Source organism: Solea senegalensis, linkage group LG5 (genome assembly GCF_019176455.1).
Source record: "Solea senegalensis isolate Sse05_10M linkage group LG5, IFAPA_SoseM_1, whole genome shotgun sequence".
Taxonomy (NCBI): domain Eukaryota; kingdom Metazoa; phylum Chordata; class Actinopteri; order Pleuronectiformes; family Soleidae; genus Solea; species Solea senegalensis.
In genome coordinates this window covers 3,321,316-3,348,695 of record NC_058025.1, presented here as the reverse complement: position 1 = coordinate 3,348,695, position 27,380 = coordinate 3,321,316, and the positions used below count along the sequence as shown (strand labels likewise).

The window sequence follows — 27,380 nt, the reverse complement described above, 5'->3', positions numbered from 1 at the left end:
ACCTCTCTGTATCTGTGACTCCAGGGCTGCAGGATCCAGATCTATGATTATTCATTATAATTATTGCTATTATTATAATCCTTAGTACTCACATGGCCAGGTAAATTGCCGCAGGAATAATACACAACTCTATATGGACATCCTGGAGGGTGTTTGTTTATAGGTCACTTCTTATTCAGGCTTTACAAAGTAATCACATATTTCTTGGTAGTTTTTGCTTTTGTAATTGTGCAAAAGTCACAAAATAGACAGTTTTTCTTTTATTTTTGTTCATAAAAATTATTTTTATTTTAAAAAACATCAGATTGCCTATAGGTTGTGCTGGAAAAAAAGGATATTTGACACTCTATATTACACATTCTTACAGCCTCTGTATATACGTTTTAATAAGTAATGTAAAAATTAGCCTAAATGCTCTGGGTTCTCAGGGATAATCAGAGATTTACAGTGTAGCTGTGGTAGATGTTCACACAGGGAGGAATGTGATGGAGAGAGCGAGAGAGAGAGGTTTTGTTGCACTTAGGGATGAACACAGGAAGAAAATGTGGTGCAGCAGGTAAAACATGTCTGTGAGCAATATTATCTGAGCTGTGACTCCACTCAGGTAATTCTCCCTAAATGCCTTTGTGAATGTAAATGAGTGTGACGAACCAGCAGGTTCTTTTTTCTTTTACCTGAATGTAACCAGCAGGTTCTTTTTTCTTTTACCTGAATGTAATCACCGCAGCTCTGACCTTATACAGCAAAGGTCACCAAAGACTAGAGAGAGAAAGAGAGAGAGAGAGAGAGAGTCCTTCTCTCTCACTCTCCACCTCCTCAAAAAAGTCCTCGTCTCTCAATGATCCCAATTTCCACTTCTGAGACATTTTAGATGCGTCTCATCACCATGACAACAACAAAAACATGGCACCTGTTTTACCTCCTACACACACACACACACACACACACACAGAGGGTTTGCACAGCTTAACCTTAACTTAACCACAATTCAAGTCTAAACTTAACCAGTTCCTCGGGAATGAGGTGGTTCTGCCTCATTAGGACCAGGTTTTGGTCTCCATGAGGACTACTGGTCATGACAAACTGCGCAGTATTCATGGTGAAGACACTCACAGACGTAATGCATTCCTTCAAACCTTAACCTCACCCTTAACCTGACCTTAACCTAAACCCTAAAACCAGGTCTTAACCCTCTAAAAAACCTTTTAAGGTGTCCTCACATTGATACACATACAATAAAAACACACACCCACCAGTTTACATGAATTCTGACGACATTCCATTGACTTACTCTAACTTAACCATAACTACTACTGGCCTGACTTTAACCCTGAACTTAACCCTAACCATACAACATGTCTTCATCTTAAAATGTAATAATTTACATGATGAGGACTTGCTTTTTGCCCCCATGAGGAAGACCATACGTCCCCAGTGAGGACACATAATTCTTTCCCGAGCCCCTTACCCTATAAAAGTGACTTCAACTTCTACCAAAGTCATTTCTTTGGTAAAAACACTTGTACTTTTTACTCTAGTGTTCCCTTTAAGGTACTTTATACAAGACTGTGTGTGGTGAGGAAAGGGGGTGGAGGGGGAGTGGGGGGCTTCTTCTTCTTCTTGACTCTTGTTGTAGAGAAAGCGAGCGCCTGCACCTGCCCCGTATGTCAACAACAGTGTCTGCAGCAGACACTTAAAGAAGAAAGGTGGCTTTTCACACCAGCAGCCTTTTACTGAATCTGCACGCTCTCCAAAGACGACAATGATCGCCCTGCTCCGGCTGCTCCAGGCTGCTCCAGGCTGCTCCGGCTGCACCGGCTGCACCGCAGCTCTTAGAGCCTCTACAGGCTTTGGGCGCCTGGACTGTGTGGCCTCCAGATTATCTCCAGACTGAGCCCCTCTACATACAAGCTTATTGGACTTCCTCAGTGCCCTCTTGTTTTCCGTGGCTCTCGAGTTTCCAGGATGCTTTCTGACTGTCTGTTTTACACATAGACAGGATCCCCACCCCCCCACCCCCACCCCCTCTCCCCCCCGTGGGGGTTGTTAGGAGGTTACAGGGGGGTAGTGAAGGGGTCAGGGAGAAACTGTCAGTCTATTTCCCTTCTCTGGCCTTGGGAAACTGCACCACAAGTCTTTTGCATATTTTTAGCGTCCTTGCTGTGTGTGTGCGTGTGTGTGTGTGTGTCCACAGGAGGAGATAAAAATGATTCCCAGTCCACGAGGACTTTTGTTTTTCACATGGATTACTTATTATTAGTTGTTTTCCCGTCTTGTTTTTGTATTTTTTTTCAACATTCTGCGTCTTCACAGCGACCGTGTCCGGCACAAAGAAGAATAATGTCCACAGTCTGAAAGTCATCATCGTCTATATGTGCTGCTGTGTAAATCCCCTGCCCCCCCCCGCCCCCCCACCCTCCATAGAATTACTGCTGGTGATTGCCTCATACTTGAACGTCTACAGCTGTTGGTGTGTGTGTGCGTTCAGGTATTACTCATGTTGTGGGGACCAGAAATCTGACTAGACTACACAGTCCCCATCATGTAAATGAATTCAATTTAAAGTTTAACACCCATTTTTTTTTTTTTATGAATTTTATTTATTTATTTCAATCCCAATGACACGTGAATCTCAGATCCACTGTGTGATGATGAAATATCTCTGGAAATGAGTAAAAAAAAAAAAGGGGGGAAGTGGCCCTTGCCCTTTAAGTAACCCCTGAAAGCATAACAACTCTTCTTCTTCTGATTTTATTTGGTAGTAACAAAGAAAGTTAAAAGGAAATGTAGTGGAGTAAAAGTAAATGTTGCTAGAAGTATAAATAAAGTAAAGTACGGATATACGTAAATTAGTACAGTAACGGAGTATTTGTACTCCGCTACGTTACAACGCCGCACACGCACGAGGTTGGATGTCACAAGACAGGGTTACACGGACAAAGACAAATCTACCATTTTCTTTTAATATCTCTGCAACAATCAGGGAGGCAGTGCTGAGTTAACACAGGGCCCACAGAGATGAAAACAATGGCTGGATTCTTCGTGGCTTGAAGATGGCTATGGGAAATGGCAGGGATGCCAGCGCTGATAAGTGACTGAGGGGCTCCAGTTACTTCCAGCTGTCTGCAGCCGTGCATGCCTCCCTGCCTCCCTCTGCGGGAACGTATGGCTCACGCATCACGCAAAACCATTTTCGTTTGCTCGTAATGCTCGTAAAAAAAAAAAAAAAATAATAATAATAATGACAATAAGAAAAAAAGTCAGAGCGGACGTACTAAATAAAATCGACAGCCTCTCACTCGGGCATGAGTTTACATCACGGGAAGGAATCTCCAGTCCTCGGAGGAGGAGCGGCGCACATGCTCCCTCAGCTGAGAAAACACAGACAGTTAAAGACTGTGACCTTGTGAGTGATAATGTTAACTCGATCAATAAAAACCAGGGCAGCAGCACATGACAGGGGGAAGAAAAAAAAGGCTGGACGCAGCATCTGGAAAGAGTCTGAGGCCTCGTTCACACTTGTGGTGCATTGACTTGCTTCGACTGTTTGGTGTCAGACGGCCGCGTGACACTGCTGTGATGTGGTTTTATACGCAACACAAACACACAAACGAGTGACTTGTAAAGCAGTTGTTCTCGCTGTAACTGAATCGTTAGACTCTTCTGTGACCGATCCTGTTGTCGCTAACTCCTCGACCGTCCAGGGTGTGACGACCGTCCAATCGCGGACAAGATTCACCGCCGCGCCACGCGTATGTGACGTCAGGTTCTCAGTACTGTCATTCCTTAATGGTCAGATTTTGAAAGCTGAAAGTTTGTTATCTTGGAAAAAAGGATGCGCACGATCAGCAGTGTTGTCGCTAAATACACCAGACTCTTCTGTTAAATATTGAGATATGAGACATTACTTTGCTAAGTGTTGGAGATTCACGCAAATCGTGTAACTGATTTACAGTTCGGCATTGTTTGCTCTGATTCTTGTGTCGGACGTCGCACTCACGACTCTTCCAGTGACGACACTCTCTGACCAATCAGTGGCCGCCAAAATTTTTAGTATCGGCTCAGCTCGCACGAACTGTACAATGGAAAAGCGCCATAATTCACGACACCACAATCACTCTAATTAGGCTCCTGCAAGTCTTTGACGCAATTTTACGCAGTCACTGCGCCACCTACTGGCAACAGGAAGTACACCGGAAGTCACACACATCATTTAATTTTCAGAAACCTGTGTGCTGACCTTAACTGCATGGTGGAAAACTGCCTTAAATAATGTGTGATGTGCCCAAAACCATAATATTAAATAAGAAAAACTTAAAGGCATGCTGAACAACACTAGAATTTTAATTCACAAAAACATAGCTAAAGAAAGTGCTAAAAATTACTAATTTTATACTCAAAATGATCTTTTTAAGCTTTATCCTTCACATGAGGGTCGCGGGGGGTCACTGGTGCCAATGCCAGCTGACATAGAGCGATAGGCGAGGTCACCTGTCCATCACAGGGACTCATATAGACACAAACAAGCATTCACACTCACAACTATGGTCAATTTAGAGTGTCCAATTTACCTAATCCCCTAATCTGCATGTTTTTGGACTGTGGGAGGAAACTGGACAAACTTCAAAATACTGATAATCCAAATAACTAACAAACAAACAAATTGCTCCGACATAGTCATTTCTTGCACTAGTGGCCAATATTAGTGAGTCATTTCAGTGTGAAAGAGGATTTACAGAGCTGAACACTGTAAAAAGTGTCCACGAGGACCTGTTGCTGTCATCGTTGGCTGTCCTTGTTTATCCTTTTCCCTCCTCCTCCTCCTCCTGAAACCATAAAAACCAGATCTCCATATAGACCGCAAATTTAAAAAAAACGTATATTTGTCTTGTAATTAAAATTACAACAAGACAAATATAATAAAAACACATAAGCCCATAAAACATTAATAATGTTAAATCCAGTCTGTGTTTGGGGCTGTAAACCCAGCTCCACTGAAAGCTCAGCGTCACGTTGCATTAGCGTCACCTCGGCACCGGCGAGGGCCCCTTCCTGTCCATTTGGAAAATATAAGCACATTTTCAAGCAGCACTCCAACAAGGAGAGAGTGCTTTGGCTGTCTTTGAAGTCCGTGGAAATAATGCTCCTTAAAAGCATCCTCTGCAATCCACAAAAACACCGACGGCCGCGCTTTTCAGTCAAGAGCCGCGGAGCGAGGTCCTCCCTAACAAGAATGTAAATCCACACTGGAGGACCTGCTCACTTTTGATGTCTTCTAATGTCATCTACTCTTTTGCAGGAGCACACGGGGGTATTATGAGATTCACTCATTCATTTATGATTAGTGGTCGTCTGTGCGCTCTGACAGAAGCGTGTCCCACTTTCATGTGCATTTTATTGTCATCCAACACTTTCCTGTCTTGAAACCAGGGGAGAAAAAACAAAAAAAAAGATATGACAAATGCAACAAAACACCAGAGAGACGCAACGGGAATAAAACTTTTTGCAACAGCCTTTTATTTTCCCCTTTGCCTGCCTCAGTTTAGTGTTTCAGTTACACCCTTCAGGCTGTAAAAACTGTCATCTAATCATATCCTCGCACAGTCTTAAATGCCACATACGCCCAGAGCCGCGTGGAAAGGGGACCTTTCTGCGGATTAAAACGGATATGAGGTTATTTTTGTGAGATCCATGATTGCGCCCGAGACACTCCCGTCCATACTTAGCGTGATGACTGACTGAGGAGGTGAGGTAATATGGCAGCGGGGTGATGCAAACCACTTGTGTAGGTTGATCTGTTGTTTTTGTTACATGATGTCTGATGGTTCCCATACATGAAGAAGAAGAAGAAGAAGAAGAAGACTTTGAAATGTCCTAAAATGACTGTGTTAGAAGTTAAAGTCACTTTTTTAAGAACGTTACTTCAGTAAAAGTCTTAAAGTCTACGATGTTTTCTGTTCGTCAGAAGATTTGGAAATGTTCTATAGACGTATACACTTCACGCTCTGGTTCTCAAAACTGTGGTATGTGTACCACCATTGGTACGCAAGCTTCCTCTGGTGGTACTTGGAGGAAAATCACAAATACTGTTCTTGTATAAAGAATCTAAAAGGTGATAAGAAAGTCACAATTTTTTTTATGATACTACTTAAGTAAAAGGCTTAAAGTAGTATATGACATTTTCTGTACTTAAATATCAAAAGTCATTTTTCTGATATAAAATGTTTTTAAGCTAAGTATATGACATTTAAGTCGCTTTTCCACTGCACGGTCCCGCCACGCCTCGCCTCGGCTCGACGCGGTTTGGTTGGTTTTCCATGACTTCATAGCTCCTCCTCAACATGGGCGGAGTCACCATAGCACGACATCATTTGTGTGAAACTGCCGTGACGTTGTTTTATACGCGTCACAAACAAACTAGTGACTTGTTTTCAGTGTAACTGAATCATTAGAGTCAGTTGATTCAAAAAGATTCGTTCACAGAATCGTTCAGTACTTCCTGACTGACTGAACGCTGGGTTCTGACTTGTCTCACGATCGCCTGTCGCTAAATACACCAGACTCCTCTGATAGATTTGAGACATTTCCTTTGCTAAATATTTAAATATTATACAAATTGCAGTTGCTGTGGTTACAGTTAGTCAGCAGCAGCTTCACGTTAGCGGGAGGAGCTAACGTGTAGTTGCGCTACAACAGCCACAACCACAACACTGTGTTTTTGTGTCACACCCTAGGGGTGTGGTTAAATGTAATATTGGCCCTTTTCCACCTATGGTTTCCTCCTACAGTAGTACCTACTCAATGTGGGCGGAGTCATCACTGCTCGGCTGCATGAAAACTGCCGTGACTTTGTGTTACACTCACACACAGACACACACACACACAAACGAGTGACTAGTGACTTGTAAAGCAGTTGTTTTCAGTTCATTAGAATTGAGAGACAAAAATGAACAATAATTGTCCACAAATTAAGGACGTTTTGAGCCTTTATTTGCACAAATAAAAAGGTGTATTAATGTGGTAAACTGACACAGAATGTGCAGTGGTAAGGAATGTTTTCTTGTTTATATTACGTCTGTAGCCTTGGGGCAAAAATGGTACAACCTTGTTCCTAAATTTCGATTTAATTCACGTTGTAGAGAGTAATTTACGGCATTGTACGAGTGAGGGAACCTTTGGCGTACAGAAATGTCCTCGTCTTGTTCCCCTACCTTTGTGAGTGTGAGGTAGTCTCTGCTTCCAAATTCTAAAACCTAATGGAGACGTTGTGGATTAGCGAACGTACCCGAGTGTGGTTTGGCTTCAAAGACGATCAGGTGATACGTGAATCTGCTGAAGTGAGACGGACGCAGCGGCAGGAGCAGGAGTGTGATCTGACGCCAGTTTAACAAGTATTATTACACGGACTTGACAGGTTGAGTTTGGCCTAAAAAAAAAGAAAGAATAAAAGACGTGTTGGGAACAGAGCGGCAGATCAGAGAGAAGACCGAGGTGGAAGTGAAAGTGTGAGGCGAAAACGTAACGAGGAGATGGGAATTAGTGCTGAATTAAGCACCGCTTTGATTGGGAAGCGATTGACCGACGGTTGGCGAAACATGAAAGGACGACCTTGAATTCTCCAAAGCGAGTATGGATTGGCGCTTTCTCTGCACACACACACACACACACACACACACACAAGCACGTGTGTGCTCTGACACACAGGAGTGCTCCCATCTCTGCAGTTTTTTCTTCTCAACACACAGTCACGTACGACAAGCCAGAGAGTTGAGAGAGCAACTTCAAAGTGAGGCAGATGCAGCGACAGCATCCTCTGAATAAATTTTCTGGCCACCAGTCGATCTGCCCCCGGGCTAAGATTGTGGCTGTTCACAATCTCTCTCCTGACCCCCAATCAACTCCAGCTCCGCTCAAAAAAAACCCCCCCGATCCTGCTCTAACAAGACAGTCAGAGGCAGAGAGAGAGAAACGGAACCTGTGGAAATAAAAGGGAGAAACAACATTTCTCTCACGACGCTCATTTTCGTCCAAAGATTTGGTTGTGATGTATGTTATTTTTTCAATGTAGTGCAGCTGTAGTGGTAATGGTAAGAGTGGTAAATAAATCAGTGTTTCAGGGACTTTGCAGCGGCAGATAAATATCTGAAATCTATCAGGCAGTGATCGTGAATGCATGATTCTGTCGGCTGGATTCTGGATTTAAAACAAAGCAAAAAAGCCAAAAATAAATACTTATATATAATATTTTTTTTAATAAATACATATAATTGCAATTATTTTTAACATTTCACCCAGTGACTCCATACGTTCCTTAAAAAGACATAGAGAAAATAATAAAGAAGTAGTAGAAAACTATTAAAGAGTTCATAAAATATGGCAGAAATTGAAGGTAAAAATAATTCTACTTTTTCACAAGTGTACAATCACATTTTCTGATTGTATGAATTGCTGTTTTTCATAACTCCAAAACTAGCCTTAAAGAAAAAAAAAGAGCCTTTAATATTTATACAAGGAGGCGTGGTCTATGGGGGTGGGGCCTGTTTTTACTGTAGCCCACAATGGACAAACTAGACTAAGTATCTTTTGAGTTTTTAATGCTAACTGAAGGCTACATGTTAAACTTTACTAATACATGTTACTAATACATGTTGGTAAATCTTACATACTTCAACAATTATTTCATATTTGAGTGAGAACATTGTGTACTTTTGAACTGTCCAGGATTATTTTTTTGTAGATGTAATTTAAAAGTTGGTAAATGTAAATGTTATTAATGTAATAAAAGAATAGTTACACGTTCATAATCAATGGGATTGAGCGTGTAAACAGAATTTATAAATGATAAATAAGTCAGGTTGTTTGCCTGGTTTATAAGACGCTGTCAATTTTAAATCCTAATTGTCCATGATTGTTTTTGTACAAGTTGGGTCCCTTTCATCATTTATATTAACAGTATTTGTTCAATAATTCCTAAAAAGTACATTAATACCATCAGATACTGTAATTACTGTATATTCCTAAAGAAAACACAGATTAACTGTACACCACTTTTACTCCTTACCATGACTTATTGTCTTTACTACCTGACAATACTTGTTCTTCCAAAATCCCAAACTTAATAAGTTTAAGGTGTAAAATTAAAGTAAATTAGAGGTCTTAAACTTATGGCTTGTGGGCCACATGCAGCCCTGTAATGGATTTCATGGGGCCCACTGATAATAATATAGTATCGGTCTATTTTTTGTTATTTATAGATTAATTTTGCATCATTTGGTGCGATATCTCTTTTCTGTCGTTTGTAATATTCTCTAATCATGCTGCTAATATTTCCTCATGTACAGTATATACTATCGTGTGTTTTTAAATTACAGAATTTTCATTGTTATTTATGTTATTGTTATGTTATTTATGGTATTGTGTATCTCGTTCATCTGTAGCAGAGTCACAATAATCCTCTCGAATCTTTAATCTGTGTTTATTGTAACGTCCTCATGTAAACATCCTGTTTATTACAGTATTTATGTTCCTATTTCTTATTCTTCTTTTATCACGTTTAGTACTTGAATGGATGAATGGATGAAAACTCTCCAAAAGTCCATGTGTACCGTACAACGACAGTAAATAATCTAATCTAATCTAATTTGATATCATTTTAATCTTACATCACATTTGGACTTGACCAGGCCATAGATGCTCATTGACCCCGGGGTCGTTTGAAGTAAATGTTGAGCGTCTTCAGTCGAGCTTTGATGCTCAAACAACACTTTGTTTATTTTGTGTTTTCTTTCTTTTTCTGGGCATAATAATAATTTGACTTTATTCGTCACAGTCGTGTTAAATTTCCGGCTCAGTGGGAACATAATTAAAGCCAGTGGTGTTGGAATTGTGTGAAAAATGAAAATGTTCCGTATTTAAGAGACATTTGTGTCCAACAACTGCCTCGGTGTGTCATTACTATTATTATTTTTAACTGTGTTGACTTGTTTTAATATTTGATTCGAGTCTTTATTAATCATTTATCAGGCTATGGTGCCTGAGCAATGAATAATTGTAATTGCGCCTGCTGGGACCCGCGCGGTCTATTACACGTGTGACATGTGATGTGCTTGGAGGAGAGACACACGCTGCTGCTGCTGCTGCTGCTGCTGCTGCTGCTGCTGTTTCACGCTGTTTTGTGTCAGTTTGGTGCAAAAAACTAAAAATAATACGCTGGAGTTTTAAAGTCAAACCAAAGGTTTTTAGTGTCATGAATTTGGACAAAGAAAAAAAAAAATCTAGCTTGAGCATCGCACATCATTTGGAAAAAAGTGCACACGGCGCTCTCTGCATATTGTATCATCGCCCAGAAAAACAATGATGTGCTGCCCTGAGGGCAAATATCCACCTATAAGTGTGTGTATGCGTGTGTGTGTGTGCGTGTGTGCGAAAACCCACAATTTTAACTACCCTGCATGCGGTATGAAGATGTGGCATGCAGCCTACACATGTTGCCTTTAACTGCATACAAATACACACAATGATGTGCCGTGCACACACACACACACACACACGCACGCACACGTGGGAGGAGTGGGGATCTAATGAGGCCCGTGGAGACACTGCTGAATTGTCAGTCAACCCTCAGCCTGCTGACATGCAGTCGACAGCATCAGTGGCTTCTTTTCCTAAAAACCGTGGAAGGCTGTCGACTTGCATCACAAGTTAAGAAAAGTCTGAGCGGCCAGCGGAAGACAAGATGGAGTAATACGGAAGTGTAAAAAAAAAATCATTTTTAAAAAGGCTGTTTTTGAAGAGATTTCTTTTTCAGGGTCAGTAGGTATGACCTCGCCTCGGCACAGTCCCAGGTACTTTTTCTTTAGTACCTGCTCCATCAATATGACTTAAAGAGAGGAGAATCTCCCAATGTTCCAAATTGACTTACATACATCACCAATCATCACCAAAAGTTCAGAATGATTTATCAAAAAAAAAAAACTGGAGACAGGAAGTTGCTAACAGGACGACAAAAGAAATGTTTTCTTTCCAGTCCCTTACCATTTCCAAACACGACGGGAAACTACAGTGGCCTTCACAGACCAGAAAAGATGTAAACACTCTCTGTCGTTTCCATAGGCGTCCAACAAATGTGCCTTATTTTAAAGCACTGGGTAATATATTCATACAATCAGGTGACGTATAATTAACTGGACCTTTAACATGATTGTTTGAGTTTTTTCCACATTAAAATGTTCACTAAAAATATAGCAACGTGTTTTTTGTCACATTTCATGTTAATGTAAGTACATTTTTTCTCTCTACATTTGTTTAACTACAGTGCTATTTTTCTACTCTTAGTAGTACTTTTCATTTACACACATAGTATTTTATGTACGTCTATATTTTTATATTCTACTATTTCCATTCTCTTCTCTGCCACAAGTTCAGTGTACGATGCCTGCGTACAGCGACAATAAAGGACTCTTTATCTTGACTTATTTTCTGCCAATAAACATTTTTAATGCATGTTTTTAAAGGCACGACACAGAACTGTGTGCGGTTTACGCCACATAATCAAAGACATAAAAATTTGTTCTTCCACGACAGCGAGCTAAATCTGTCCCTGAGAGCGAGAGAGAGCGAGAGAGAGCGAGAGAGCCACGCTTGTCGTGGGTGTCCTGAGTGTTGTTGTGCCTACAGTTGTGCCATAATAGGCCACAGTTATCCCAGGTGTAATTGAGCTTTATCTTTCCCAGCGTATTGTTTCAGGACATGCAGACATGCAATTTACATGGCAGCGTGTAATTATGACTTTCTCGCTGGCCTGTCATTTTCACACAGAGGCAGCCAGTGTGGTCTGTAAGTGCTCGCCCCGACAACTCTGGCGACACAGGGCGAGTCACACCGCGCATGGTTCGAAACGATGCTATCGTGCATCGCGATTAAACGCACCCGTAATAAGTTTTGATCGTGGTGAAAACCATTCATGTCTAGCTCGCCAACGTACAGCCCGGGTGATTTCTTTTTGAAGTGCCACAAAATGAAGTCGGTATTGTTCCAGGACGCCATTGTTTACAATGCTGTTATTTAAAGATACAGTATGTAACATGTAGCTAAATGTATTTATGAGTCTGTGTAGCCTTCAGTCAGCATCAGAACTCAAAATGGTAATTCAGGGGTAAATAAACTCATGTAAAACTACGTATAATTATTACATCTTCAACAGTTCCTGACCTTTCTGACCTTTAAAAGTCTTGTTTTTAAAGATGTAATATTATAACATAATTTGTTATGACTTTATTCTCATAATGTTACAAAGTTACGACTTTATTCTCATAATGTTACAACTTTATTCTCATAATGTTACATTGCTACGACTTTATTCTCATAATGTTACAAAGTTACGACTTTATTCTCATAATGTTATGACTTTATTTTCATAACGTTAGGACTTTATTCTCATAATGTTACAATGTTACAACTTTATTCTAATAACGTTACAATGTTACGACTTTATTCTCATAACATTAAGACTTTATTAGGACTTCATTCCTATAATGTTACAATGTTACGACTTTATTCTCATAACGTTACGACTTTATTTTCACAACGTTAGGACTTCATTCCTATAATGTTACAATGTTACGACTTTATTCTCATAACGTTACGACTTTATCCTCAAAAGATTTAAAAGGTATTTCTTCAGCTTGGTCCTAATACTCTGTAGTAGAATAATAATCAGTCAATGATTTTTTATTATTTTATTTATTTTATATAATATGGGCTGATGTGAACTGTATGAATCATGTGTGAGTGTGTGTGTGCTAAAGGGTTAAAGGACATGGCGGTGAGTGAAGTGTCGTTTTTCAGCACTGACTCCTCCTCCTCTCCTCCCTCTCTCCTCCTCCCTCTCCTCCCTCCTCCTCCTCCTCCTCCTCGGACTGGCTGCGCTTTTCTTCCACTTGAACAACCAAGTAGTTTTTACTGGGCACATTCCCCGGCAGCAATGTGGAGGGAAAGGGCGACCACGTTCAGCTGAAGAAGAAAAGAAGAAGAAGAAAAATCATCGTCGCGTCCGGGTTTTTGTTCTTTCTGTTTTTGTTCTTTCTTTTCGCTTTCTTCTTTTTTGTTTAATCTTACGTGGAAACAAACACGCTCGAATCGCTTGAATTAAACTTGTTGTTGTTGTTGCTGCAGTTTTTGGACGGTTACTCACAGTTCATATGACTGTTACGGTTCATTGTGGATGTTAAAGGAGATGAAACCGGACGTGTTTCTCTTTCCTTGACTCACCGTTTTCTGCTGTTTGTGGTTTTGGACTTGAGTTGAGTTTTTTTGGGGGGTTTTTTTTCCCGGGGGTTTGGAGTTGAGTGCAAGGAGCAGGACAGACTCCTCATTCCTCAGGGAGACACAAGTTTGTCCTCAAGCTGCGGAGGAGCAGAGCAGGAGCAGAGCAGGAGGAGGAGGCGAAACTAAGTTGCCAAGTTGCTGCGCATCCGGTCACTCAAATTCCCTCTCGTTTGCAACTTTTATCTGTGGATTATATTGTTATTTTCTTTTTGGAGGGTGGTGGACACGATGGCGCACAGGATCCGTGGATGAACTGCGGAGTTTTTGAAGCATGAACATTTCCTTGTAGTTGGTCTTTTCTGGACTACACCGATCTGATATTTCCAAAGAAAGGAACGAGAGAGAAACGAGTCAACTGTTGTTGTTGCAGCGACAGTTTTTCTTTCCGTTTTTTTATTATTATTATTATTATTGATATAACGCGTCCACTGGTGTTGTTGCCAAAATGCCACAGCTGAACGGAGGCGGTGGGGACGACCTGGGGGCCAACGATGAGATGATTTCGTTTAAAGACGAAGGGGAACAGGAGGAGAAGATCTCGGAGAACGTGTCCGCGGAGAGAGACTTGGACGATGTGAAGTCGTCCCTGGTGAACGAGTCGGAAAACAACAGCAGCTCCTCAGACTCGGAGGTAAAACAAACAAACAAAAACACGCGTTTTTACGACATTAGAACGTGACATAAAAGAGCGTAAACCACCGCCAAGTCGCTTTTAAACAACAAATCCCCATTGAGAACAAAAAACTAAATTTTCGTGTGTGTTAAAGTGTTATTAAAGTAGTCAAATACACTCTTAAACAATGGTAAATTTAACTGTAACTTTAACATTCTCAAGTTAATCAGAAATGGTGTTTAATTGACCCATTTTGCGTTACTTAAACGCGATTTTAGACGCAAATGTAATGCTAAAGTAGTCAAATACACTCTAAATTTAACTGTTTTAATGTAACTTTAACATTTAATCTGTTGAACGTGACACTAGTCTAGAGTTAATCAGAATTGGTGTTAAATTGACGCATTTCGAGTTACTTAAACACATGTAGCACATTTAAAGTTGTCCAATTTCGCACCAATTACAATTTAGGACCACATACCCCTGAAACTGTTAAATGTAACTATTTTAGTGTAACTTTAACCATAAAAGAGTTAACATAACACTAGGATTGAGTTAATCAGAAATTGTGTTAAATTGACCGTTTTGGTGACTTAAACAGTGTAAAAATTACAACAAAAACGAATTTAGTTGTCCAATTTAACACCAATTCCAATTTTTACCAAATACGCTCTGAAAGTGTGTTACATTTAACTATTTTAGTGTGACTAAAATACACTAAAAGAGTTAAACGTGACACTGTTCTGGGGTTAATCTGTTTTAGTGTTAAATTGGCCCGTTTCGAGTCATTTAAACACTGTAAAAATGACGGCGTACCTTTACTACCGTGTCAACAAAACAACAACAAAAACATAACTGAATCTTGTGTCATAAGCTACTCTGTAAATTTAGCTTGTTTTAAAGTTACCAATTCCAATTTAGGACCAAATACACTCCATGTTTGTTAAATTTGGTCCTAATAGCACATTTTTGGATTTGGTGTAACTTGAACTCTGCGACATTTAAAGCCCCTCCTTTTACTTTTTTTTTTATTTTTTTATTTGGAGTTGTCCCACTCTCAAAAAAGACAAACAAACTTGGCGGAGGTAAGAATGTTCCACTTCCACCAAAGTGAACAAAGATGTGATTTATTTCATGTTGAATGGTGAAAGTTTCAATAGTTTTTTCTTTCTTGCTTGCTTTCTTTCTTTCTCCCCTCCTCTCCTTGTGTCAGCAAGCAGAGAGGCGCCCCCAAACCAGAGCCGACTCAGACAGTTATGAGAAAACCAGAGACTATTTCAGTGAAGGTAACTAAAAATAAATAAATAACCTGAACTCACACTGAAGGAAGAAAGTGGTTGACTGAACTAACTTTTGAAAAAGACCAAGTTGTATGGAATCACTTTGATTGTCTAAATAAATGTTACTTTCTCAACCATTTTTTCCACTTTCAGTGTGAGTAGTTTGTACAAAACGTTGCTTGTGTTTGTGTTTTAACATCGTAATAACTTACTTTATGACCCCCGCAGCTCTGAGGAGGCAGCAAGACGGTGGCTTTTTTAAGAGTCCTCACTATCCCGGGTACCCGTTCCTCATGATTCCTGACCTCACCAACCCCTACCTATCCAACGGTTCGCTGTCTCCCACGGCCAGAACGGTATGTGTCGCTGTGGACATGCATGCATGTGTGTCTCTCTGTCTCTGTGTCTCTCTTTGCTTTCCTTTCTGTATTCACTTGCACTCAGGAAAGAGAGAAAAAAAGAGAAAGAACTTTGGCTGTGTTTAAAAGTTCCCTGTGCACTGACAGGCCGCCGCCATATTCCCTCTGAGTGGCCTCTCAAGAAGTACTAACTACTTCTTTGTTCTTTTTTTTGGGGATATAAATTTCTCCGTGCCACCCACCCTCGTCGACAGGACTCGCGTTTGACAGCTGTCTCATTCCAACTCAAAGTCCACACACAGGATTAATCACAGAAAACACACCGCGGGTTTAATTATACACTTCATTGTGATCGAACGTTTTTTGAGAAAGCTTGAGTTTTTATCTCATGCCTAGCAGTTACTCCCTCCCTGTTTTCAAGGAAGTGTTTTTGTGGTTGTTGTGTGTATATTTTGGACGCGTCTGCAGAAAAATTGAGCGGAGCGCGGCGGCGTTTGCCGGAGTCACAGCGATGTACGCTCACCCTGCTTTGACATTCACATGGGAGGCATTTCCCCCTGCTGTATTCACAACAGCCATGAAGCGCATGTTGTGCACATGTGACCGACACTGACACACACTCAGGGAGTTTCAAATCAAGCACGTGGCGCTAAAAAATGCGAGTTGATTTGCAATCGTTTTATTCTATATTTTTTTTAAATGACTTTATGTCTATATTCTAATGCTGTGGTTCTCAAACTGTGGCTCATATACCAGCAGTGGTACACAAGATTCCTGTGGTGGTACTCGGAGCAAAATCAGAAATACTGTTCTACTTAGAGTAGAGTGCGTAAAAAATAGCAGTAAAAAGAATAATAAATTGAACAATAATGATAATTAGAGTGACCTTATCTTATACTACATCTTATACTAGCTTGTGAAGTATAAGTACAAGTTAAAACAACTGTTTTAATGCAAGTTTGAGATATAAATTGCAAGATGTGATCAAAACCAGTGATGAATGGAGTGATTGTACACACAAAAAAGGTAAAAGAATCACCGTAAAAACACGATCTGACTCTACTATATAAAGCCTATTTCACTCTAAAGTAGTGCGTTTATAACCCGGTTTCTCGTTAAATGTTAAAAGTTATCTCGACATACATCGATGCTAACCGCTTGGAAGATGAATGACTCCTGCGGTCTTGCGATAAAGTCGCATTTCTGGCAAAAACAGAGCGGACAAAAGAGGAAATAAGCGTGTTTACCCGGGTTTTATGTTCCCGCTGACGCAGATCACAATCAAAGCTGATACAAATCTGCGTCATTCGACACCCGAGTGAAATAAAAACCTGTTTAAACACAGGGTTTTTTTGGCCAGTGAGGATGGGGATGCTATAACTGATGTCAACGCCGAATTCAAAGTTAGTTGTTGTTGTTGTTGTTGTTGTTGTTGTTGATGATTCATTCACTTGTTACGTGGTTGTGTCACAGTTGTTGCCGTGGTTTGTTTACCGTGCCGTAAACCTTTGTTTTTCCACTCATGACTAAAACTTACCGCGTTTAACGCGGATGATGACGGCGGCGAGTTAGAGAACTGGATTGACACCAGTTTGAGTGATGATGTCAACAAAGGAAGGGAGGATTAAAAACAAATGTGCACCAGTATCTGGACTGAAATGTGGGACTCTGCAAACTTCCTTGAAATAATTCCTGCTTCTCTGAGCTCATCCATCCCCCAATGCATGTCATCTCTAAAAAAAAAAACTTTCGTTAAGGCCTGGCAGGCATGTGACTGAAAAGACCAGCCCTCCTCCTCCCCCTCTTTTCTCTCTCTTTTCACTGTTCTGAGCCCACTCCCCCTCTCCTCCCCGTTATCTTCCATTCAATTAGAAAGGCGTTAGTTGACCATTGTTATTCTGAGCAGCCTTGATGGCTTCATTGGAGGTCTCCATTGGGGCTCATTAACTAAATGGCTCCTCTTCTCAAACTCAGTTGATGCATATCTCTGCGTCTGCGGCCGCCAGAAGTGTTTTCCCCCCCCTCTTCAAAACAACAAAATACTTTGTGTTTTTTTGCAGACAACTTAAGGAGATGTTATTGGTTTAATGAGGAAACAAAAGTCATAGTTATCGGGTTATTTAGGAAAAGCTAGAGTTATCTTTTTACTGTTATCACAACTTTGAGTCCCCAACTTTACAGATATCAGCGTGATATAAAGTTTTAAAGTACATTGTCTTGCATTCACCACATAGCTATAACAGCCTATTTAAGTTCCGACAGGATGTTCAATATTCTGCTTGTGTAAAGTAGTAAATAACAGCTGTGATATTTAGGGTTTCTTTTCCGATAACCAATCTAGTCATTTGAAACAGTATTGGCCAGTTATCGATGCTTAAAAAATTAGTTTAAAGAAGTTTTTTTTATCCGAACATGACAAAAATAACATAATAGAATGCAAAGTAACTACATATAAGTAATGGCACTATTTATTTAATCAAACAAAATAATAATATTTCTGTGACTTAAAGGGAAAAGAATAAAGTAAGGAACTTTAGCTTAACTCTAGCTCTACTCCTGCTATTTTTCTGTCTTTTTAAATCAAATAAACTGTTGAGTTTTAGTTGGGTTTAAATTTGAATTTATTCCGAAAGTATTGCAAATTGAGTCAAAATAGGATGCTGTACCTATTTCAGTCACCGCATTAGTTTCTCCACACTCACAGCTTTTATTCTAACATTCTTTCATTAAAATACATAGTAGTTAATATTTTGACGACGTCTCACATACTACAGCTTGCCTTGAAATGATTATATCCCAATTTAAATGACAATCCATGTGCGGAACACGTGTAATTACATTTCCCTTTTATAATAATCTGAGTGCTGTATCTTTATGTATCATTCCTTGTCTTTGTGTTTGTGCGTCACTCGTATATTAAAAAAAAAAACGCCTCTCACTTCCTTGTGGCGTTTGTCCGGAGAAACGAGGCTGAAAACTAAAACCGCAACAAATAATTAGAGAGGATTTGAATTTTTTTGGGAGGTATAATCCTCCGTCGCAGGAACAAAAAGGAACGAGGTCAATGGGACAGGGGTGAGCTGACGGTGTCAATCATCGCCGTGGCAGAGAACAAACAGGCAAACAATGGCTGGCATACTTAACAGATGTCTCCAACTCCCCGTGCTCAGCGCTCCAGTGCGACTGCAGTGCGTTTGATTGATGGCAGGTTTGACTTAGTACCTACTTAGGCCTGAAGTCAGGGGTTGGTTTGTTTACACCTGTGGAGGAAGCTGAATACAGTCAGATTTACTGGAGGATGTTTACCGGTGCCTTGCAGCCACAACTTAGTGGAACTAATCAGCTGTGCTGCAGCTGCATTTATTATGAATGTTAGCAGCGTTCTGTGGGATATGTGCTGATGGCTTTGTGAGATAAAAATTGCCCCACGGGTAAACCTAACTTGTGTTGTCACCTCTCTCTCCCTCTCCCGCTCCCTGCTGTCTTGAAATACAACCCGTCCGCCCGCAAACGGTTTTATTACCTCACCCGAGGAGGTTACGCTTTTACACATGTTTGTCTGTGAGCTGCATAAATCAAAACGTTCAATGAAATCAGGGCCGGACAATAATTCAATAAACCTTGATGCCGATAAACAGTTTCAACGTAGAGGGGTGCAATATTTACGGACCGTGCAAACACACTTTTAGACACAGCAGCTAATTACTGGGAATGTTTGGCCTCAGGTTTAAGCTGAAAATCACAATTAACTTCTCTCTTAATTCAATTAAATCAGTTTTTATTGTGATAATTAACTATGTCCATCAGCTGTAGATAACATTTTCCATGGATATACTGTAGGTTGTGGCAGAAGGAAGATACATCACCGATATCACAACCCACGATTATCTACTAAGGATGTACGATGTTGGACTTTTGACTGATATCGCATCGCCCAACTGCAGAGGTCATTCATTCTCTAATATTGAAATTGCATCTCTAAGTATGCCGTTACTTATTAATTTAAGTTTTGTTTTTTTACCTCTTAAACTGTTAATAAGACATTTGTGCTGATGCATTTATCACCTACTTATAACTAGCTATTTCAAAAACAGCATAGCAGACACAAGACGGTAGAGATTGTATCGTACTTTACTTTTTTTCCAGATATTTACCGTAGATATCAGACCTGCCGATTTTTACCAGTGTCGGTCCGTTACCCAGCGTTGTAAGAAAGAAATGATCACATTTTGGTGTGCAGAGATATGCAGACGACTGCGTTCTCTACTTATACCGTGTCTTCTGACTTACGTGGCTTGTGAATGTAAGATGTTGGATATACGTAATGACTAAACCCCCTCTGTCAGTCATAGCCCCCCCTTTTTGTAAGAGAAAACCCGGAAAAAGAAGCACTAAATGTGATATAAAAGCTACACTGAGCACATGCAACATGAATGTGAAAAGAGACGTCTGCTTCCTCTGTCATGTGACGCTTAAGGCAAATAAAAACTAGACAGATATTGGTATATCAGACACAAGAAATTGGTATCAATTCATCCCTATTTCATAGATTATGTGATATATACATGTATTTGAAACACTATAGCATCACGTTTCTAGTCAGAAAATTGGCAATTGTTGGTAGAACAGTGTGTCGCTGTGCACATTTTCACATTTCGTCATTCTATTTACAATCCCCCCCTCCTATGTTCTGACAGCCTTTGTGTAAAGATTGAGTTATAATCATAAAAACTATGTGAATCAGTGCATTCGGTGCATGCCAGTATATTTACAAGCGCGCACACTCGAATAATAGATACAAGATGTTGCACAAGAGTCGTCCTGAGGTGATTTCACCCTGCAATGTGCTACACGGCGGAGGATTACAGGCCTGAACTTTAAAAATTTGGATGTGGCAACCCTATCATGAGCAATGAGAGACAGGCCTACATGGGATCAGCAGAGAGTTTCCCCCCCGGGGGCCAAGCATAACTGATTTAAAGCCTGCTCAGAGCTGACATTCCGCTGTAATCCACCGAGAGCTGAGGAGGAGGTTTTATGTTTGCAGAGATGTTCCACCAGACTTCTGCCTGCCGAGGACTGCCGAGCCAAACTGTTTGTTTTTTTTCCCTCTCCCCCCTAAAGACAAATCCAGCTCATTGTTTGTCGATTCATGGGTGTGATTGTCACCACATTCAGTGCGTTTTTCATGCACAGTTTGTTATTTAATTGGACTACTGACCTTGCTCCGGCGTACAAGCACGAGCAGAGAATCGTTTTATTGAATTTAGTGTGTCTGAAGTAGGCGGTAAGCAGAAAAAGAAGAATAAGGACACTCACTAACGACTATTTTCATAGTCGATTATTCTCTCGTATATTGAGTAATCGTTTGGTCCATAACATTTTAGAAAATGTTGTTTCTCAGACCTGGAAAGGATGATGTTCTCAAATGTCTTGTTATGTCCAAAAACCAAAATTCAGTTTTAATGATTTTTTTTGTTATATGGAGCAAAGAAAAGCAGAAAATATTCACATTTAAGAAGCTGAAAAATCAGAAAACATTTAAAAAAAATTGACAATTCATTCAGTCGAGTAATTGTTTCAGCCCTACTTTGGACTTAACCAAGGACCAAATTTATGCGCTGACAGCTTTAGTCTTCGGTTCATGGATGGTAGGAATAGATGGAGCATGCTAACAGTTAGCCACCAGCTAAATGTGCGCTGTATTAAGTGAACAGGAAACCATCTTATGCTAAAAAGCTAAAAGGGGACATCTAGCATCGCAAAAGCAGACACTCTACATGTTAGTGTTTGTGTCCTTGGACGAGGACAGTAGTTTGACTTAACTGTGCACTTAAATGTACAAAGAGTGGGAACCAAAACCTGCTGTTTCCACAGATAATTGTGGAAAATCTTAAGGTAGAAGCACTAGCATGCGCTGGAATCAATTTATTAAGTGAATAGTGTCTGACTCCCCACTCCGAGCGCCGTTCTGTGTCTTTTTGCGATCTATGAACTTTAAAATATTTAATAACCACATTCCTTGTGGTGTGGGGCAAAGAAACCAGAAACTATTCACATTAAAGAAGCTAATTCTTTATTAAACAACCAAACATTCGTTGCAGCCCGACTGTCAATGGAGTAAAACTATAGTCACGCTAACATGTTAAGTAACAAGTATTTTAAAGGTCCTGTTTTGGCCTGTTTTTGTTATTTCTTCTCTGCCACGTACTGACTGTTCCTGTGTGGATGGAGCGGTGCCAGATTAAATCCGTGAACACATAACCTCGCTTGACGCCACCTCCTGTCAGCCTCATCAGCACTTTGAGATAACTCTGTTAGTACATCATCACCGTCGCCACTAAAGGGTGAAATGCCTCTTGTGTGTGAGAGGTGGCATGTAAGCGAGAGCAAATATATCTTCATCAAATCCACAGTGGGGACACTGCAGCTCCGGAGCCATCGCCGCGCTGAATAGAAAACGGTTTGAGATTGAAATATGAATTGGGGAAAAAAAAACGCTCGTATGAGTCTGAACATGTCGGTGGCTACGACTGCATGCCTGTCTGACTTCTTTTTACCCCCCTCTTTCGTTCTCTGCTGCTGCGTTCGGTGCTTAAAAATGTGCAGACAAAGAAAAGTCAACACAGACATTGTCCCGCTGAATAAAAGGGCCTCTCCCTGCATAAGCAAAGCCTTGTTTGTGTTGAGGTGTCTTTTCATCAGGTGGCTCACTTGGAATTTCACTCACCTTGCAGCGCATGTGTGCGTATGTGCATCCATGCGATGCGCACTGCAGGTTTGTGTGTAGAGCCTGTGAGTGTTGGAGGGGGGCGGGTGAGAGCAGGCAGGCGCTCAGGTGAAGCTGTGTGTGTGTGTGTGTGTGGATACTTGTGCAACAGAGGCAACAGTGTACAGTCTACAACGCTCAGTGTTGTACTGCCGAAACGTCGGCGGGCAAATATTTTTTCAACCAAGCGCTGTGTCAACAGGGCGAACATTTTTTGACTGGGTTTATAGTTTTTAAACCGATTTTTTTCTCTTCAAAGGCAAACACATCTACATCAAATTTAGTGGCACTGTCCAATTAGCTGCAGATTTCCAGCGACCACAGAAATGCTGTCCATCCATTCTCCCTCTCAGTCCGCACTGATAATGAACTCCATTGCTCAAGTTAAATTCAATTCAGCAACAAAAAAAAAAGTTTGAAAATATTAAATTAACCTCATTCTGACAAAAAAAAAAAAGAGACACTTAAATTGATTACACTCGAGCGGCGTAATGATTTTTTACCTTCATCGTTTACGATCAAAGTCAGGTGCGATTACTGAACGCAAACCACAGCGGTGTATAGCAGTAATTTCATATTTTCTGATGTTCCACTCAACGTGTCGCAGCACGCAACCGAATACATATATCACTCTACACGTCACCCTTCAAACCACAAGTGTGACTCATCCTGAGCTTCGTGCAGAGTCTTTCGAAAGCTTTATTTCACACACGTGGGACAGCTCAGTGTGCTTTATATAAAAATAACACTTATTATTTACAGATAAATTGTTAAAATAATGTACAGTACATTAACATTTAAAGTGTTTTAAAAAAGCTAAATCATAACCTGACCTGGTGTCAGTAGACCTGAGAGGCCCAGTACAAGGTTTATGTTCTTTTAATATGTCATTAATGTATTCTAGTGATTTGTAGACGAGCAGCACACAAACCTAAAAGTCTCTTCCAGTGGTCATCAACTGGAGGGGCGTGGGCCAAAAGTGGCCCGCCAGTATTAATATTCGGCCAAGTAGATGAATTGAAATTATTATTTCTTTTTTTAAAGCAGTTTCAAGGCATGAATAAAAGTCAAATCTCTTAGATTTGTCATTTTTGTACAAGATTGAACAGTTTAGATCAAGGCTATGCTGGCACCATGTTTTCTAACTGAATTTTAAATTTTAAAAAATGCATAAAAAATAACAGAAGAACTGTATGTGAACATAATCTGAGGTAGTAGCAGCAACGTTTTTCACTTGGAAATAAAAACATTTTGCTCATTCTCTCCTTTGTTCACCTCAAAGTGCATGAAAATATATAATATTAATAATAATAATAATAATAATAATAATAATATTAGCAACAGCATTAGTTTCTGTTCATTCTTTTTTTGTCACACGTGACCCACGCATGTTCAGTGCTACTGTAGGAGTTTATGTCGGAATATCTGAGGCACAGTAAATAGCTTTTGTCTAGTTTTTCACTTTGTTTCTGCTGGGACCACAAAGAGTTTGCTTATGGGCCACATCTGGACCACGGGCCAAGGCCTGGTCTACTCTATACCTGACCGGGAACCAGTGTTAAGACTTAAAAAAGTGGAGTGATGTGCTCTGATCTTCACAGTTTTGTATCCGCATGCTCGCTCTCGCGCTCTCTCTTCATAACATCTCTGGTGTAGAACTGTGTGAAATGGTGTCAGTCCTGGTCTGGATCCTTCCCTGTTTGGTCTCGGTGGAAGGCAGGAGCTGGCGTTGATTCCTCCTGCTGGTTCCCTACCTAAACCCGCCCGCCCACTCTTCCGCCTGACATTAGTGATTCTGTTTATAGCGCTCTCTGGCTCGCGAGCGCGAGGCCCATCAGGAGCATCTCAGCGCCCCCTTTGAGGGCTGGATAACCAACATCTCCCCCTCTCCAGCCGCAGACTCCCCACGTTCAGTGACATCAATGAATCCTTTTGATGTGCCAAGATGAATATGTGTGCAAATGTGTTTTTATCAATTTATGTGTTTTTCTCATTTGCTATGTTTTGGCCAGAGCTGCTGCTGCTGCTGCTGCTGCATAGTTTGATATGTTGCTCTTTTTTTTGGGCATCTGAGAAGTTTGGACAGTTGTAAACATCTCTTAACTCACCTGAGCTTTGATACGGTTTGAAGATGTGTTGTCGACTGTGGCTCGGTCAATATCCCCAGAAGTCCTTTTACAGAGTTGGACTTTAAAGCACAAAGTTGTAGGAAGGAAACGACAGCGAGTCATGAGTCGTGTCCTCACATGTTCTGTCTTCAGAGCAGGTGTAATCCATGGTCACTGCAGGGTGGACGTCCACGCCCAGTTTTGGTGAACTAGCTCGACTACAGTCCCAGTTTAGAAGCCCGAGCAGAGATTTACTGAATTTGGCATTTTCCAGTAGGGATGGCACGAAGCCACCTTTTTTTGTCTCCAGTACCAATATCACAAACTCAAGTGTCTGCCAACACCAATATCAGACATTCTCCAACAGATATTCTGATAAACAGCATACACAACATGACTCGGCTAAAATATTCTGTGTATTTTCTTAAGTCTGGTTTTAGTTGGTTTTTCATTTCTGTCTAACGTCAAATCAACATTCTGACAGTGACGCCAAACAGATTGGATGATTCTGAGTTACTGAATTACTTCATTTATACCCACCAGTAGATGTTAGGTGCATGTCAAAGGTCAAACCCCAAGATATTGGGCCGGGTCTTTTGCTTTAGATTCGGCTAAAACTACAATCTTTGTTTGGTCTGTTGTTTTTTTTGATTCTAACAATTATTCATACATTCATTATTTGTAAAACTAAATTAGTTCACTGGTTAAAGTATTTGTTGACATTGTGATTATAGACAGACGAGCTGGACTGATATTGCAACTGCAAAGCTTCAGTTACATATTGACCGGGTTACAGATTCATAGATGCTGCCGTTTTAGATTATGGCCACTAAACACAGTCAAAACATTAACTTCTACTTCATACCTCTCGAGGATGAGAACTTAAAATATGTGGACTCATGCAGTAGATATTTTACATACTTAATTACATACTTATACTACATTTCTTGGTATAGAACACATCAGATCGCATTACCGCCGGACTGTCCGATATGTAGGCGCGCGTACGCGTATGTGGCCCTTTCATAGCTATAACCACTACTGTTTAACTCACATAAAGAAATGTTTTCCCTCCATAATTGTACCTTAAACGCTTCACTCCATGCTAATAAAACGTGATTATACAGCAGGAAGAAAAAGGAAAGAAAAAAAAAAAAACATCTCTTAACAGGGTTTCATCAGTCTGGTATTCCAAGCAGCTGTTTTCAGTTTAAGCACTGCAGGCAGCAGGAGAGAGGAGAGAGGAGAGAGGAGGAGGAGATGTGCTGGTGCTGGTGCTGGTCTTCACTTTTGCCGGTGGTGGGCCGGCTTCCAGACCTTGGGGCGGTCGCGGCCCAATCAGCAAACAGCAGGAGTCTATGAGCACGTAGCGTCCAGTTCGCCGACTGGGATTTGTGTCAAGCATCGCTTCAGTTCACGTACAGAGCATTAAAAAAAAGAAGGGCTCAAACTCTCTCTCTCTCTCTCACTCTCTCCCTCTCCCTCTCTCCCTGCTGCACATGGTTTCCGCTGAAAGGCCAAGTCGCTCAGTATGTGCGCCGCATCACCGGGGTTGTAGTGGTCATACTAAATTAAGAAGTGGATGGAAATCCGACGAGGATGAGGATAGTTGACGGCGGGCGGCGACGAGGAGAGCAGCTGCTGGTCTTGTCGGAGTTATAAATCAGTGGCGTGACTTTGTCGCTGGAGCGGGTCTCTGGACTGTTGCTGTGGCTCATGTCTCCTGACAGATACGTGTCAACACATTACACTTGCATACAAGTGCAAACCGTCTGCTTTACAGACCTTCAGCAGGCAGGTTGCAGCCGGTTCCCAAACACTGGGATTTTTATTTGGACCACCCCACCCCCACCAAACAAGTTTGCACAATTTTCCCCAACCGTTTAGTTGAAAGTTACGTGTATATATTTGAAATAGCATGCATGAAATTAAGTTTCTATGTCCTTAACCAAATTTATTGCACAATATTATTGCAATAAATGAAACTAATCTGCTTTAAAGTGCTTTAAAATGACCATTAAAATAAGAAGAAGCAAGACTTTTAAACAGAAATAGAAATGATGTTTATAAGTAACTTCTCATATTACACATATTCTGTGATTTGGGTGCATTATGGCGCTTTTCCAAGATACAGTTCTACCACGATTAGACTCGGCTCAGCTCGAGTCATGAGCGTGACGTCCGACACAAGAATCAAACCGAACGATGCCAAAAAATGTAGATAAAAAACATGCGTTCATTTCCAACATTTAGCAAAGGAAGTGTCTAAAGTGTCTGCGATCAATCGCGAGCCGAAACCGCAACCCAGCGCTCAGTGGTATTTCAGTTCAGTGACTCCGGTCACGCAGGAAGTACTGAACGATTCTGTGACGAAATCTTTTTAATCAACTGATTCTAGTGATTCAGTTACACCGAAAACAACAAGTCTGTGTGTTTGCGAAGCGTTTAAAACCACGTCACGGCAGTTTCCCGCAGCCGCGCTACGGCGAGGATGAACCGTAGCGAGTGATACCAGACCGAGTGGACCTCGAACTGTATAATGGCGGAAAACGGTGGCCTCCGTTTTCCTCTGCTCCACTGCGGCTGAAACAAAACCACAGTCTTTCCCCCTGAAGACCCATCGTCTGGCCACCGCCACAGGTCCACGAGACACCTTTGTCCCCGCGATGATTGTGAAACTGACAATGCCGTCGCAGCCGTCCTAATTCGCCCATGCATCAGAACATTTTTCCCATGAGATAAGGCCACATATTGATAATAAGTTAACCACTGTGTGCCCTCTCGTTCCCCTCATAAACCAATTGTACTTGTTAAGAAGTCACAATGTTCTGCAGAGCATCAAATTCGATTAAAGGCCCAGCAAAAGGCACAAGTCATTCCGAAATGTGTAGCCTCCTTATCCGGCGTCCAGACTTGTGGATCCTG

General features: G+C 40.9%; 1 protein-coding gene across 2 annotated transcripts in view; it reads left to right on the top strand.

The window, feature by feature from the left end:
• The first annotated feature begins 12,909 nt into the window (after nucleotides 1–12,909).
• The window catches only part of tcf7l1b (transcription factor 7 like 1b), a 54,078-nt gene continuing 39,607 nt past the window's right edge, over nucleotides 12,910–27,380 (top strand). Inside the window, exons 1-3 of one of the 2 annotated variants that reach the window (XM_044026101.1) lie at nucleotides 12,910–13,957; nucleotides 15,153–15,225; nucleotides 15,448–15,575. In XM_044026101.1, the coding sequence (XP_043882036.1) occupies nucleotides 13,772–13,957; nucleotides 15,153–15,225; nucleotides 15,448–15,575 (387 nt within the window). In that variant the 5' untranslated portion in view covers nucleotides 12,910–13,771. The remainder of the gene's footprint in view (nucleotides 13,958–15,152; nucleotides 15,226–15,447; nucleotides 15,576–27,380) is intronic. The other variant, XM_044026102.1, reaches the window with a different exon arrangement.